Source organism: Amblyraja radiata, chromosome 26, assembly GCF_010909765.2.
Source record: "Amblyraja radiata isolate CabotCenter1 chromosome 26, sAmbRad1.1.pri, whole genome shotgun sequence".
NCBI lineage: Eukaryota > Metazoa > Chordata > Chondrichthyes > Rajiformes > Rajidae > Amblyraja > Amblyraja radiata.
The window spans coordinates 37,081,871-37,095,794 of record NC_045981.1 but is presented as its reverse complement, the minus strand read 5'-3'; the positions used below and the strand labels follow the sequence as shown (position 1 = coordinate 37,095,794).

At 45.1% G+C, this 13,924-nt stretch overlaps 1 protein-coding gene across 1 annotated transcript; it reads left to right on the top strand.

The window, feature by feature from the left end:
- The first annotated feature begins 129 nt into the window (after nucleotides 1-129).
- LOC116987786 (E3 ubiquitin ligase Rnf157-like) lies at nucleotides 130-13,146 on the top strand. The gene is made up of 5 exons (XM_033043993.1): nucleotides 130-301; nucleotides 11,635-11,688; nucleotides 11,928-11,985; nucleotides 12,388-12,483; nucleotides 12,855-13,146. The coding sequence occupies exons 1-5, from the start codon at nucleotides 167-169 to the stop codon at nucleotides 12,956-12,958; spliced, it is 447 nt and encodes a 148-aa protein (XP_032899884.1). The 5' UTR covers nucleotides 130-166; the 3' UTR covers nucleotides 12,959-13,146.
- Nucleotides 13,147-13,924: the final 778 nt, after the last annotated feature.

The window sequence follows — 13,924 nt, the reverse complement described above, 5'->3', positions numbered from 1 at the left end:
CCCCGTCACCGCAGCCCAGCGCTCGGCTCGCCTCTCCTCCCCGGCACCCCCTCCGCCTCACGCTCCCTCTCCCTCTACTCCCCACGCTCCTTCTCCCCCCTCCACTCTCCCCCCTCATGCTCTCTCCCCCCTCCCAGATGGCAGCAGCAGCCTGGCACAGTCTGCCATGTCCATGGCCTCCTCACAGTTCAGCATGGACACCATGTCCTCCTTGTCCGGCTCGTCGCTGCCGCAGGGACCAGCGAGCCCCGAGGAGGGACTGACGGAGGCTTCGGCTGAGGAGGAAGGGAACGAACGGGAGGTGAGTTGCACAAACAGGCCCTTCGGCCCATCATGTCCGTGCTCATCTCCTGTCTGCGCATGATCCATATCCACAGATGTTTCACAAAGTGCTGGAGTTACAGCGGGCCAGGCAGCATCTCTGGAGAACGTAGATAGGTGGCGTTTCAGGACGAGACCCTTCTTCAGACTGTCCCACTGAGTTACTCCAACATTTTGTGTCTATCTTCAGTATAAACCAGCAACTGCAGTTCCTTCCTGCACAACCCTGCACATTCCCACGCCACCACCCTCTGTATAGCAATGTTACAAAATTTTGAGATTTTAAAAATCAAGTCTTTAATTTATCCCATCAGATAAAGCATAAAAAGAAGTTTAATTTGACACCTAATTCACTTTCATATCTTCAGTATTAAAAAAGTTATGGCCATTGTCATACTCGGAAATTGGCATCTTGTTCCCTATTGCTTTTTCATTGACTTAACACAAAAGCTGTGATCGAGAACATTTAAAATCCCATAACTTTCTTAAAAATTAAGGGAACTGAAAGAAATTTTCAGTTATTGTAGATTGAAGCATTCTGAAACAAATATGAAACAATCTTACTTAGATGACTTGAAATTAAAGCATATAATTAGTTAGTTACCCAATTGTAGCTAATTACAAAATTCAATTACTAGATCTAAACATCTATCCATTTCTTAAGAATAGATTAACATTTTTAAATAACCTAACTGTCCAAATAACATTCACACAAGAATCCCGAATATAACATAATTTTTAAATCTCATTGTCATGGGTTTATAGGCCATGGAAGGAATTTAATGTTTAATACCTGTAAATCAATGGCCATTTAAATCAACTTGCCTGTGGGATTTTCTGGAACGGGACCATTTGGAATGTTGCGGTTGCGGTGATTTTAGTCCCCATATCGGCAGCAAAGAACTGCCGGTTCTTCAGGGGGGAAAATCACCATTTCGCAACTTAAAATGTGAATTAAATGCATCTTAAGAAACACTTTTATACATAAAAATAAACTACTTTCTTTTACCTGTCACCTACATAAAATCCGGCCCCGTTGTCGGCATTGACGGCTTCAGAAGCTGATTTTAAAATCACTCCAACGATTAACTTGTCGGGCAAATATTTTTTAAAAACACACAGAACGGCCGTCGGAACGATTCTTTAGCAATATCTTGCACTCCAACAAATATAACCCAGGACCAAGTCAGAAAAAAAACGCATTTTAACCCGCCCCCCCCCCCCCTCAAACGCGCCAAAATCGCGCACACGGCCAGTGGCAGAATTACAGCGCCACTGAAGGTAAGTATTGTAACATACCCACTCCCACAATAGCAAGAATGTCCTTCCTCAAATTTGGGGACCAAAACTGTACACAATACTCCAGGTGTGGTCTCACTAGGGTTATACAATATTAATTTGCTCCTTTTACACCATAACCACCCTATCTACTGACGCATAGCCCCCAACTTGCAGTCACATCTAGAGAGGGGGCGGGGGGGGCGGGGGTAGAGAGTTAGGGCAGAGAGAGAAGGGGCAGAGACAGAGACAGAGACACAGAGAGAGGGGCAAGAGGGAGAGGGGGGTGGAGAGGAGGAGAAGAGGGAGGGTGGGTGAGGGGGGAAAGGTGGGGGTGGAGGGGAGGAGAGAGAGAGGATGAGAGTGAGGGGGAGAGAGGGGAGAGAGAGAGAGAGAGAGAGTGCCTTTTTATTTCAACCCAAACCCCCCAAACAACCATTTGCAGGCAGTGCTTTTTTACTTTAACAATATTTTCATTTTCAAACCACATTAAGGGTACTTACTCACAGTAGTGTGGACATGTGTTCAGTGTTATTCACAGCTCAGAAAAACGTGACCCTCTGCCTTCCTCCATCTTGAAGAGACTGAATGAGGCACACCACTTCCTGGTTATATAGTCCCTCCCCCTTGCCGCCAGCGGGGGCAGCAGAGAGAATGGGGAATTTTGTAAAATCATTAATATCTCTGTCATTTTTCATCGACTGGAAAAATCCTCGGCACACATGCGGCGGAGGGGGGCTCTGAGCGAGGTGGCTAAAAATGACGGCCGTAGGTGGCGGCGTTCTCTCGGAAATCGCAGCGCAGATCGCCAAAACCGGTCAAGAACAGACTTTTAGTAATATAGATAGTTAAGTGTTTAAAAGAGAACTTATATATATAAAAACAAAAAGACAAAAAACAAAAAAACAAAACTCCCTAAACTAAAAAAAAAGCAAAACAGAATCTGGGCTGCAAAGAATTTCAACAATTTAATTCACTGTTTGTCGTCAAGTCCGTTCCACCGTATAAAAGTAAAATAATTATTATAACGGTTGGAGAGGGGACAATTTATGTCGTATGAAAATGTTGAATAAATCTTCCCCAAGTCCTATCAAATGTAACCAAGGGTTCAACAACGTCACTCCTGATTTATTCAAAATTTAAACATGATATTGTTTCAGAGTACCAATGGAGTGTGGTCGAGGATTAGAGTCTTTCCATTTAAATAAAATAGATCTTCTGGCAATTAATGTGGTAAAAGCAATCAGCTGATGGGCAGAACGGGACAGATGAATATAATCGAATGTCGCTTGGAGTGCATACTGTCGTTGTGTCCTTGGGCAAGACACTTCACCCACCTTTGCCTGTGTGTGAATGTATGTGAATGTGTGTGAGTGGTTGGTGGTGGTCGGAGGGGTCGTAGGCGCAGATTGGCAGCCACGCTTCCGTCAGTCTGCCCCAGGGCAGCTGTGGCTACAGAAGTAGCTTACCACCACCGAGTGTGACTGAGGAGTGAATGAATAATGCGATGTAAAGCGCCTTGAGTATTAGAAAGGCGCTATATAAATCCCAGCCATTATTATTATTATTATAATCTAACATTGGTAGCCCAAAAATTGCAGTAATAGGATGAGGTCGTAAATCAATACATAAAACTACAGAAATAGTGTCAAAAATGTCTTTCCAATATTTTTCCAAAAGTGGGCAGGACCAAAACATATGAGTCAATGAGGCCTCTTCAGAATTACATCTGTCACAGGTAGGATTTATATGACCATAAAAACAAGCTAACTTATCTTTTGACATATGAGCTCTGTGAACCACCTTGAATTGTATCAAAGCGTGTCTTGCACACATTGAGGAAGTATTAACTAATTGAAGAATCCTCTCCCATTTCTCTATAGATAAAGAAATTTGAAGTTCTCTTTCCCAGTCATTATTAATTTTATCAAATGTATCTTTTTTAAATTTCAAAAGCAACTCATAAAAGTCATTATTAAGCCTTTCTGATAAGGGTTCAAATGTAAAAAAAATTCCAAGATACTGGTTTGATGTGGTAGTGGAATAAAAAAGGTAGACTAGCCCTAAAAAAATGTCTAATTTGTAAATATCTTACCTTTCTGATAAGGGTTCAAATGTAATTTTTTTCCCCAAGATTTCGGTTTGATGTGGTAACGGAAAAAAGGGGTAGAGTAGCCTTCAAAAAATGTCTAATATGTAAATATCTAAAGAAATGTGAGTTAGGTAGATTATATTTATTGGAGAGTTTTTCAAAGGACATAAAACAACCATCCAAAAACAAATCACGAAAAGCTGCTAATCCCTTCCTCTTCCATTAACAGAAAGACTTGATCAGTACTAGAAGGTTGGAAGAAAAAAATTAGATATGATAGGATTCGGTAAGATAAAATCATTCAATCCAAAAAACTTATGAAATTGAAACCATATTCGGAATGTATGTCTTATTATTGGGTTAAACGTATATTTATTCAATCTCGTAATTGTAAAAGGTAACGAGGCCCCTAGAATAGAAGCCAATGATAGCCCTTGCATAGAATCATGTTCAAGACTTATCCATCCTGGGCATTCGGTATCTTCTAAATCTTTTGTCCAAAACGTTAGATAGCAAGCATTAACTGCCCAATAGTAGAATCTAAGGTTCGGCAGTGCCAAACCACCGTCTTTTTTTTTATTTCTGTAAGTATTTTTTACTTAGTCTGGGATTTTTACTCTGCCATATATATAAGGAAATTGTGTCAATAATATCAAAGAAAGATTTAGCAATAAAAATCATCTGAAATAAATATAAAAATTTAGGTAAGATAAACATTTTAATAGCATTGATTCGGCCTATTAAAGATAAGGACATTGGTGACCAATAATACACTGGTGTTTGATATGGTCAATTAAAGGCATAAAATTGGCTTTAAATAAATCCAAGTGTTTCTTGGTGATCTTAATGCCTAAATAAGTAAAACATTCGGTAGTCAATCTAAATGGAAACTGTCCATAATTTGAAATTAGATTGGTTAATGGAAAAAGCTCACTCTTATTAAGATTTAGTTTATAACCAGAAAAACTACTAAATTGATTAAGTAGATCTACTATAGATTTCTCAGGGTTAGAGATGAATAATAACACATCATCTGCATAAAGAGATAGCTTATGTGTCTTATTCCCACGGACAATACCAGAAATATTAGGGGATTCCCTAATAGCGGTGGCCAAAGGTTCCAAAACGATAACATAGAAAAATAGAAACATAGAAACTAGGTGCAGGAGTAGGCCATTCGGCCCTTCGAGCCTGCACCGCCATTCAATATGATCATGGCTGATCATCCAACTCAGTATCCTGTACCTGCCTTCTCTCCATACCCCCTGATCCCTTTAGCCACAAGGGCCACATCTAACTCCCTCTTAAATATAGCCAACGAACTGGCCTCAACTACCTTCTGTGGCAGAGAATTCCAGAGATTCACCACGCTCTGTGTGAAAAATGTTTTCCTCATCTCGGTCCTAAAAGATTTCCCTCTTATCCTTAAACTGTGACCCTTTGTTCTGGACTTCCCCAACATCGGGAACAATCTTCCTGCATCTAGCCTGTCCAACCCCTTAAGAATTTTGTAAGTTTCTATAAGATCCCCTCTCAATCTTCTAAATTCTAGCGAGTACAAACCGAGTCTATCCAGTCTTTCTTCATATGAAAGTCCTGACATCCCAGGAATCAGTCTGGTGAACCTTCTCTGTACTCCCTCTATGACAAGAATGTCTTTCCTCAGATTAGGAACAGTAAAGGACTTAAAGGACAGCCCTGTCTAGTACCACAAAAGAGCCTGAAAAAAGGGGATCTCTGATTATTGCTAAGTACAGAAGCCTGAGGTATATGATATATCAGCTTGATCCAATAAATACATTTTGGACCAATCTTAAATTTTTCAAGTGTATTGAATAAGTATTCCCAAACTACTCTATCAAACGCTTTCTCAGCATCAAGTGAAATGACACATTCTGAAGTTTATTTGACACTGTATATACGATATTCATTGATCTCCTAACGTTAAAGTATGAGTAACGATTTTTAATAAAACCTGTCTGATGTTCACAAACATTTTGCGGTAATGGGTTCATCTAACAACAGAGATTCATTATGTGGTAAATTTGGCAAGTTCAGTTTCTTTAAAAACTCATGCATTATATTGGAATCAGTAGGAAATTCTGATTGGTATAGGGAGGTATAAAATTCCTGAAAGGATTGATTAATTTCATCATGGTCTACAGTCAATGTACCATCCCGTTTACACACTTTAATAATCTGACGTTTGGCTGACACAGCTTTCAACTGATTGGCGAGTAATTTGCCAGATTTATCACCATGTATATAAAATTGACTTTTGGTTTTAAGTAACTGATTCTCAATCGGTGATACTAATAACAAATCATGTCTTAATTGAAGTTCAACTCTATTCTTACAGAGTTCTAGACTAGGAGCTTTTGAATATTTGTTATCAATTTCTTTAATCTCATCAGCCAACATATGTATTTCATTTTGAGTTTGGTTTTTTTATCCCGCGGAGTATGAAATAATTTGTCCACGAATATATGCATTAAAAGCAACCCAGACTACACCATTGGATATTTCTTCAGTAGAATTTGTTAAGAAGAAAAAAGCAATCTGATCTTTAATAAAATTAACAAAATTTAGATCTTGAAGCAGAGTAGCATTAAATCGCCATTCTTTAGCACTAAACTTGGAATCAGGTAGTTTAATTGATAGTTTCAATGGTGCATGATCAGAAATAGCAATTGCATCATACTCACACGCAGTGACCGATGAAACTAGCCGAGAATCTATCATAAAGTAGTCAATCCTAGAGTAGCTATGATATACATGAGAGAAAAAATAAAATTCTTTGTCATTTGGGTGTAAGAATCTCCAGGCTTCTAACATTCCAGAGTCAAGTTAACAGGGCCGGCCCTAGGCCGATTGGACCGATTTTTCCAAATTGGGCCCAATCAGTAAAGTGGTTACTGATGTTACAAACGGTTATAAATGAATATAATTTCAAAGTGAAATAGGAGATTTCCGTGGAAAGAATATTTAACCAGAATATAAGGTGAGGTCGCTGCAAAATGCTCACTTAAAACAATACGCCGTCAACTCAGGATTGTTTCTTAGCCCTCTGACAGGTGTTTCAATCTAAACTCGTAGCTCGCTGTTAATCGATTCATAGCTATTAATTTTCATTACTGGTCCATATCGAACTTCTCCAAATGTAAACGCTTCAAGTTACGTTTCATGTGTGGTGGTAAGGGGGGGGGGGGGGGGGGGGTGCTAGGATAAAATACCATATATTTGCATTTATAAAGCGATCCTGCTGCGAAATTTCTGTCGTATTTTGTTGTATTTTATTTCAAAGTGGGAAATGGAAGATAGGGACAGAGATGCTACACAGAGATTTTGATAGGAAGGAAACGTTACAGCTGCTGAGTAAAAGATTAGTCAAATGGTAGGTTCAATGAAGATCGGGCGAGGGGGATTGGGGGTGGGGGAAAAGTATCTATAGCTTGGGACTTGCCTAAATGAGTACTGAGATGGATTATCATTCCACACCAAATTTCTTAGACAATAATACATTTTATGCAATTATAACAACATTTTGTGGGATATGGATCAACCTATGGTACATGCTCGTAAATTAGTAAAACAAATGTTCTTTAAGTACTGTTGTTTCTGGGATGGGATTACTGATAACAAATGCATTCTATATTTTGTCATAATGTGGCTGAATGTGGCATATTTTGTGATATTTATTGAGATAGAAAGATACAACTGAGTCTGGGCAAGATATTACCTTGCAACATTCTGTATGTCTGATATATATTGTGAGATGGAACTCAGAAATTATGGGAGAATTACATTAAACTACAATTCAAAGGTAATGAATATACAGAGTATTCTTATTTCCATCATGAACATACAATAGTGATATAGGACACCAGGTCCTACTACGGTAAACTCACGAGCTACTACGGTATGACTACGTTAAAAGTATCAAATTTTTACATCCTGAGTATATTTTACATGTGGACATTTTTCAACATGTTGAAAAATCTTCACGAGTTACCACGTTTCCCGAGTACCTGCCGTTAGCGCAAAGAAATGGCATGTTGGCCTTTATAACAAGAGGAATCGAATATAGGAGCAAAGAGGTCCTTCTGCAGTTGTACAGAGTTCTAGTGAGACCGCACCTAGAGTATTGTGTGCAGTTTTGGTCCCCTAATTTGAGGAGAGACATTCTTGTTATTGAGGGAGTGTAGTGTAGGTTTACAAGGTTAATTCCTGGGATGGCGGGACTGTCATATGCTGAAAGAATGGAGCAGCTGGGCTTGTACACTTTGAAGTTTAGGAGGATGAGAGGGTATCTCATTGAAACATATAAGATTTATTAAGGGCTTGGACACGCTAGAGGCAGGAAACATGTTCCCGATGTTGGCGAAGTCCAGAACCAAGGGCCATAGTTTAAGAATAAGGGGTAAGTCATTTAGAACGGAGATGAGGAAACACTTTTTCTCAGAGAAAACTCGGGAGAGCTCTTGGGTGAACTCACACAGTGGGACAGGGCTTCACACCCGCTGAGTTTCTCCAGCATTTTTGTCTACCTTCGATTTTCCAGCATCTACAGTTCCTTCTTAGACGTTTTGTGGTGATGGCTGCAGTTGCGGTTCCTTTCTGTTGGGGGGGGGGGGGGAGGGAGAGTGTTCTGGCCCGTAGCGGCTACTGATAAGTGATACGTTCACTCCGCGGGTGCTGCCTTGCCCGCTGAGTTCCTCCAGCACTCTGTGTTCTTTGTTTGGCTCTGAAGTTGAAGGTGGACCCCCCTGTGTCTACCTTCAACTCCCTGTCTGTGGTGGCTCAGCGGGACGGGCAGGGGCTCTGGGGAGAGGGTTGCGGTTCTGGTCGAGACCCTTCTTCAGACAATCACAAATACTCCCACCGACGAGAGTTCAGTTCAGTCTGAGGAAGGGTCTTCTCTCCAGAGTCGCTGCGCTGCCTGTCCTGCTGAGCTACTCAAGCTTTTGTCTATCTTCAATTTCAGAGTTAGATAAAATTGCAGACTTGATTTTTAAAATCTCAAAATTTTGTAACATTGCTAGAAAATGTACCTGCATCTTGGAGACCGAAGGTTAGGTTGTTAGCCAAGAAGGATAGACTTTGTTATCCCTCAGTGCAGCAACATCAAGAATGATGTTGCTGTACTGAGATATAGCCAAGTCTATCCCTTATTGCTAGCAGTTGATGGGAAGCAGCTGTAAAGTGGGAAGCGGCTGAAAAAGGACAGCTCTGCTGGGGGGATGGGGGGGGGGGGGTTCCTTTCACAGCGTGTGGGTAGCCTGTCCAGGGGTAAAGTTGCGGGGAGGGTAGGAGGGTTGAGATGGAGGGGGTCGGCCGGGGATCATCCAGCTCAAGAACGGGTCAGCGGGCGATGGATAACAGGCAAGCGGGCGATGGAGCTTACTCCATATGTCAAGGCGAGTAACCTCAATTGATCCCTTGAAGGCGCTGAGATGGCAGTCGGTTCCGCTGTCCGGTGATGGAGGCCGCTCGTAGCCACGCGAGCTGCTTCCCTCCCCGGCCACAATGCGGTGGCGCCCGGAGTGCCGCGGCAGCAGTGAGTGAGTGTTACAGACATGAACCCGAACCCCAACTCATCGCTCCTTCCCTCCTCGCAACTTTACCCCTGGCTAGACCACCCACACGCTGTGAAAGGAACTCTTCCCCGAATTGTCATGTTACTCACGACACGTGACTCATTTATAATTATTTATTTATATTTCTACGAAAATTTTTCCCAATTGGGCCCCGCACCTCCTAAGGCCGGCCCTGCAAGTTAAAAAGAATTGATAAAACTAGCGGATTTATTTGGAAGCACATGATCAGATGCAGATCTGTCCATCGAGGGGTTCAAACAGCAGTTAAAATCTCCACCCATTATTAAAAAGTGTTCATTTAAATTAGGAAAGGATGCGATTAACTGTTTAAAAAACTCAGGGTGATCAATATTAGGTGCGTAAACATTCACCATAACAACATCTTGGTTATGAAGAACACCAGTAATCACCAAAAATCTACCATATGGATCAGAAATTGTTTCATAATGAACAAACGGAATTGAGGAGTCAATAAAAATAGAGACTCCTTTCACCTTAGCCTGTGAATATGAATGAAACTGCTGTCCTTGCCTTACATGAGTTTCCTGAACAAAGATAATCTGAGCATTTAGTCTACAAAGAACTTTTTTTTAAATGTTTCATCTTAATGGGATGGTTCAGACCATTCACATTCCATGAAAGGAACTTTATCCATATTGTTTGTAAAAATCATGTGGAATGTAAAGGGTTAACTTCTTAAAGCATAACATTTCATGATACTGGAAGGAGAAGAATCTAAGGCGGAGCCAGAAGTGACAAAGTTTACGCTCCCTTCTCCATTTTCCTAGTTACATCTTCAAAAAATTCCAGAAGATTAGTCAAGCATGATTTCCCCTTTGTAAATCCATACTGACTCGGCCCAATCCTGTCACTGCTATCCAAATGTTCGGCTATCTCATCTTTTATGAGATAGCCGATGTCAGGTTAACTGGTCTATAATTCCCTGTTTTCTCTCTCCCGCCTTTCTTAAAAAGTGGGATAACATTAGCTACCCTCCAATCCACAGGAACTGATCCTGAATCTATAGAACATTGGAAAATTATCACCAATGCATCCACGATTTCTAGAGCCACTTCCTTAAGTACCCTGGGATGCAAACCATCAGGCCTGAACTATCATGGCCTGAACAATGCCAAAACTGTACACGATAGCTCTACAATTTTTGGACCACCTTACTCACTTGGATTGTGGTGTGTTTTTATCAAGTTTTGTTCAGATTGATATTTTACAAGTTATTCACATTTTTAACTTTACAAAATCCAGTTTGAGAAAGAATCAGCAGTGGCAGTTACACCTATGACATCACAATGGGATATCATTTACATTACCTGCCCGTGAGCAGTTCCAGCCCACAATTACATCACAATGGGAGCAGCACCTTACTCACAATTATCTTGTGTTTTTATCAAGCTTCGTTCAGATTAATGTTATATTTTACAAGTTGTTGACATTTTTAACTTTACAAAATCCCATTTTGAGAAATATTTCTTCCATCTGCACTGGCAGTTACAGCTTTGACGTCACAATGGGATTGTATCCCTGCCTACTACAATGTTGCTGTCCCAGGACACTGAGTCCTGTCAGCCCCAGCAAGTGCAATTGCCTTTTATTTTTATGTTTAACATGAGGGAGGGTGAATAAGGGGAAATGAGCCACCCCTGCACAGTTGGGGGCTATGGGTGAGTGGTGGAATATTGCGTTGGGGGAACGGGTTGCGTTGGGGGACCAGGCCTCCCGTGTGACATGGACTCAACGGGTCCCACTTAGTCTAGTCTTCTTTAAACGTTGCCGTCTCACATCCCTGACCTCAGATCCAGTAGCCAGGCAGCGTTCTTGTACAATTACAGGGACTTGCTGCTCGGGTCTGAGTCGTCACTGACCAGCGCACAACTCCCCCCCCCCCCCCCCCCCCCCCCCCCCCCCCCGCACCTCATCACACTGCGGGTTCACTGGGGCTTCAGGAATCATCCCCTCCCCTTTCCCAGACTCACCCTGACCACAACCCCCCCGTCCGTTCCCCCCCCCCCCCGGCCTTGACCCACGTGAAACTGCAGCCGACCCACGCACGCCCACCTCCACAGCCCAGACAAACGCAGGGACGTGCGGGGAGAGGTGGGAGAGGGGCGGGGGGGAGGGGAGGGGAGATGGGGAGGAGCGGGGGAGAGGGGTTGGGGACGGGGGGGGTGTGGGGAAGGGTTGTGGTCCAGGTTTGGTATGGGCTGGGATGACAGGGTGGTAAGGGGAGGGGGGGGGGGGTATAGAGTGGTGAGAGATGGAAGGATGGGGGGAGATAGCGAGGGGGGGTGTGATTGAGGGGGTGTACCAACCCTGCCGTTGCCCCCACAGACCCCGCCAGTGCAGGAGATGCCAGCTGTGGGCACCGAGCACAGAGACTCTGAGGTACGGGGGGGGGGGGGGTGAGGATGGAGGGGGCGGTAAAGGGTAAGGGAGTGTGGGTGTCGGGGGGGAGTCGCGGTGAGGGGGGGAGTCGGGGCAGGGGGGGAGTCGGGGCAGGGGGGGATCTGGGCAGGGGGAGTTGAGGATGGGGGGATGTCGGTGGGAGGGGTTTGTGGCGGGGGGTGTATTGGGGGGTTTGTGGTGGAGGGTTCACGGCAGTAACCGCGTGTCCGTGTTTCCAGGGGAACGCCGTTGCCGAGGAGCGAGCAGGAGTCGCCGAGCACGAGTCCGGTGACCACGGTAACCTCTCACCTCTCACCCCTGCTCCGTGGTGTCCGTGTTCCGGGCTCCGTGACCTACCATGCACCCACTGAGGTGCAGCCTCGACCCCTCACCCTCTCCGGCAACTGCCCCCCATTGCCCACTGACCCCTCACCCTCTCTGCCCACTGCCCCTCTCTGCCCACTGCCCCCCACTGCCCACTGACCACTCACCCTCTCTGACCACTCACCCTCTCTGCCCACTGCTGCCCACTGCCCACTGCCCACTGCCCACTGCCCACTGACCCCTCACCCTCTCTGCCCACTGCCGCCCACTACCCACCGTCCCCCACTGCCCACTGACCCTCCACTGCCCACTGACCCCTCATCCTCATTGCTCACTGACCCTCTCCGGCCACTGACTGGTCCGTGCCGTCCGCAGGGTGGTGGGACCGGACCGCTGACTTCCCCGTGAGTGACAACAACAACCAGCTGGAGGGTCTGGACAACGACCCCTGCACAGAGGTCACCGCGCCAGGTGAGGGGGGTCCCCGTGACCCCGGCCCCACACTCACCTGACCCCCAGGGCACTCGGGGAGGGGGTGTGTCCCCAGTGTAGGGGGTGTGGGGGGAGGGGAGGGGTGGGGGTGTGGGTGGATGGGGCGAGAGAGGGGAGGGGTGGGGTGTGGGGGGAGGGTGTGTGTCCCCAGTGTAGGGGGTGTGGGGGGAGGGGAGAGGTGGGGTGTGGGGGGAGGGGGTGTGTCCCCAGTGTTGGGGGTGTGGGGGGAGTGGCAGGAGTGAGAGAGGGGGTGCTTGGGGAGGGGAGGAGCTGGGGAGGGTAGGGGGTGCGGGGAGTTTATCCACAGGATGGGGGGGCTGTTACTTTACTGAAGTCTCTCCCCCCCCCAGGAACGGCGGGCGGTGAGGACGGACGGGGCCTGTGGACCCCCACCCCCGGGGGCACTGAGCCCCGTGAAGACTCCCCCTCTCAATACACCCCCCTGACCCTGTGACACCCGGCAATGTGAGGAGACCCATCCCAGAGGGCATCAACGGCCAGAGCTGCTCCCCCTCTGATTGCCCCCTACCCTCAGTCCTGTTCCCCTCTCCCTCACCCCTCTCTGTGGCTGCCAGTCCCTCACTCCCCCCTCCCCACCCCCTCTATGCTCCTCCCCCCTCTATCGACCCCTCCCCCTCTATCCACCCCTCCCCCCTCTATCCCTCCCTCCTCCCCCCTCTATCCCCGCTCCCTCCTCCATCTACATATCCCCCTCCCCCCCTCTCTATCCCCCTCTATCCACCCCTCTATACACCCCCCCCCCCTCTATCCCCCCTCCCCCTCCCTCCTGTGGGCCCCTGATTGTCCCATTAGTCACTGGGCTGACATCCATGTGTCGGGCTTTGGGCGCGTAGAGGAATAAATGTATCCGTGTACAAGCCGTGTGTGTGCTGTGATTATTGTCTCACAACTCCCGTGTTGCAGTGACCCCTGTAACACCTGACCCCGGGTGACCTTGGGGTGAACACTGGGATAAAGCCGGCTCCACCAGGGGTCTGTTTGTATTCCCCATATCCCTTGATTCCATTAACCCTAAGAGCTAAATCTTTTCTTTTAAAATCTTTTTATTCGTTTTTTTCAAAAACAAAAACAAAACAAAAAGAATAATGCTAAACATAACAATGATATTGATACATAGGGATCAGGGTTACACCTGTGTCTAAATACACATTGAGTATAGACCCCCCGGTCTCTATGTAAATATAGTTAAGTGTTTAAAAGAGAACTTGTATATATAAAAACAAAAAGGTAAAAAGAAAAAAAGAGAAAAAAAAGAAAAACAAAACTCCCTAAACTAGAAAAAAAAACAAAACAGAATCTGGGCTGCAAAGAATTTCAACAATTTAAGTCCCTGTTTGTCGTCAAGTCCGTTCCACCGTATAAAAGTAAAATAATTATTATAACGGTTGGAGAGGGGACA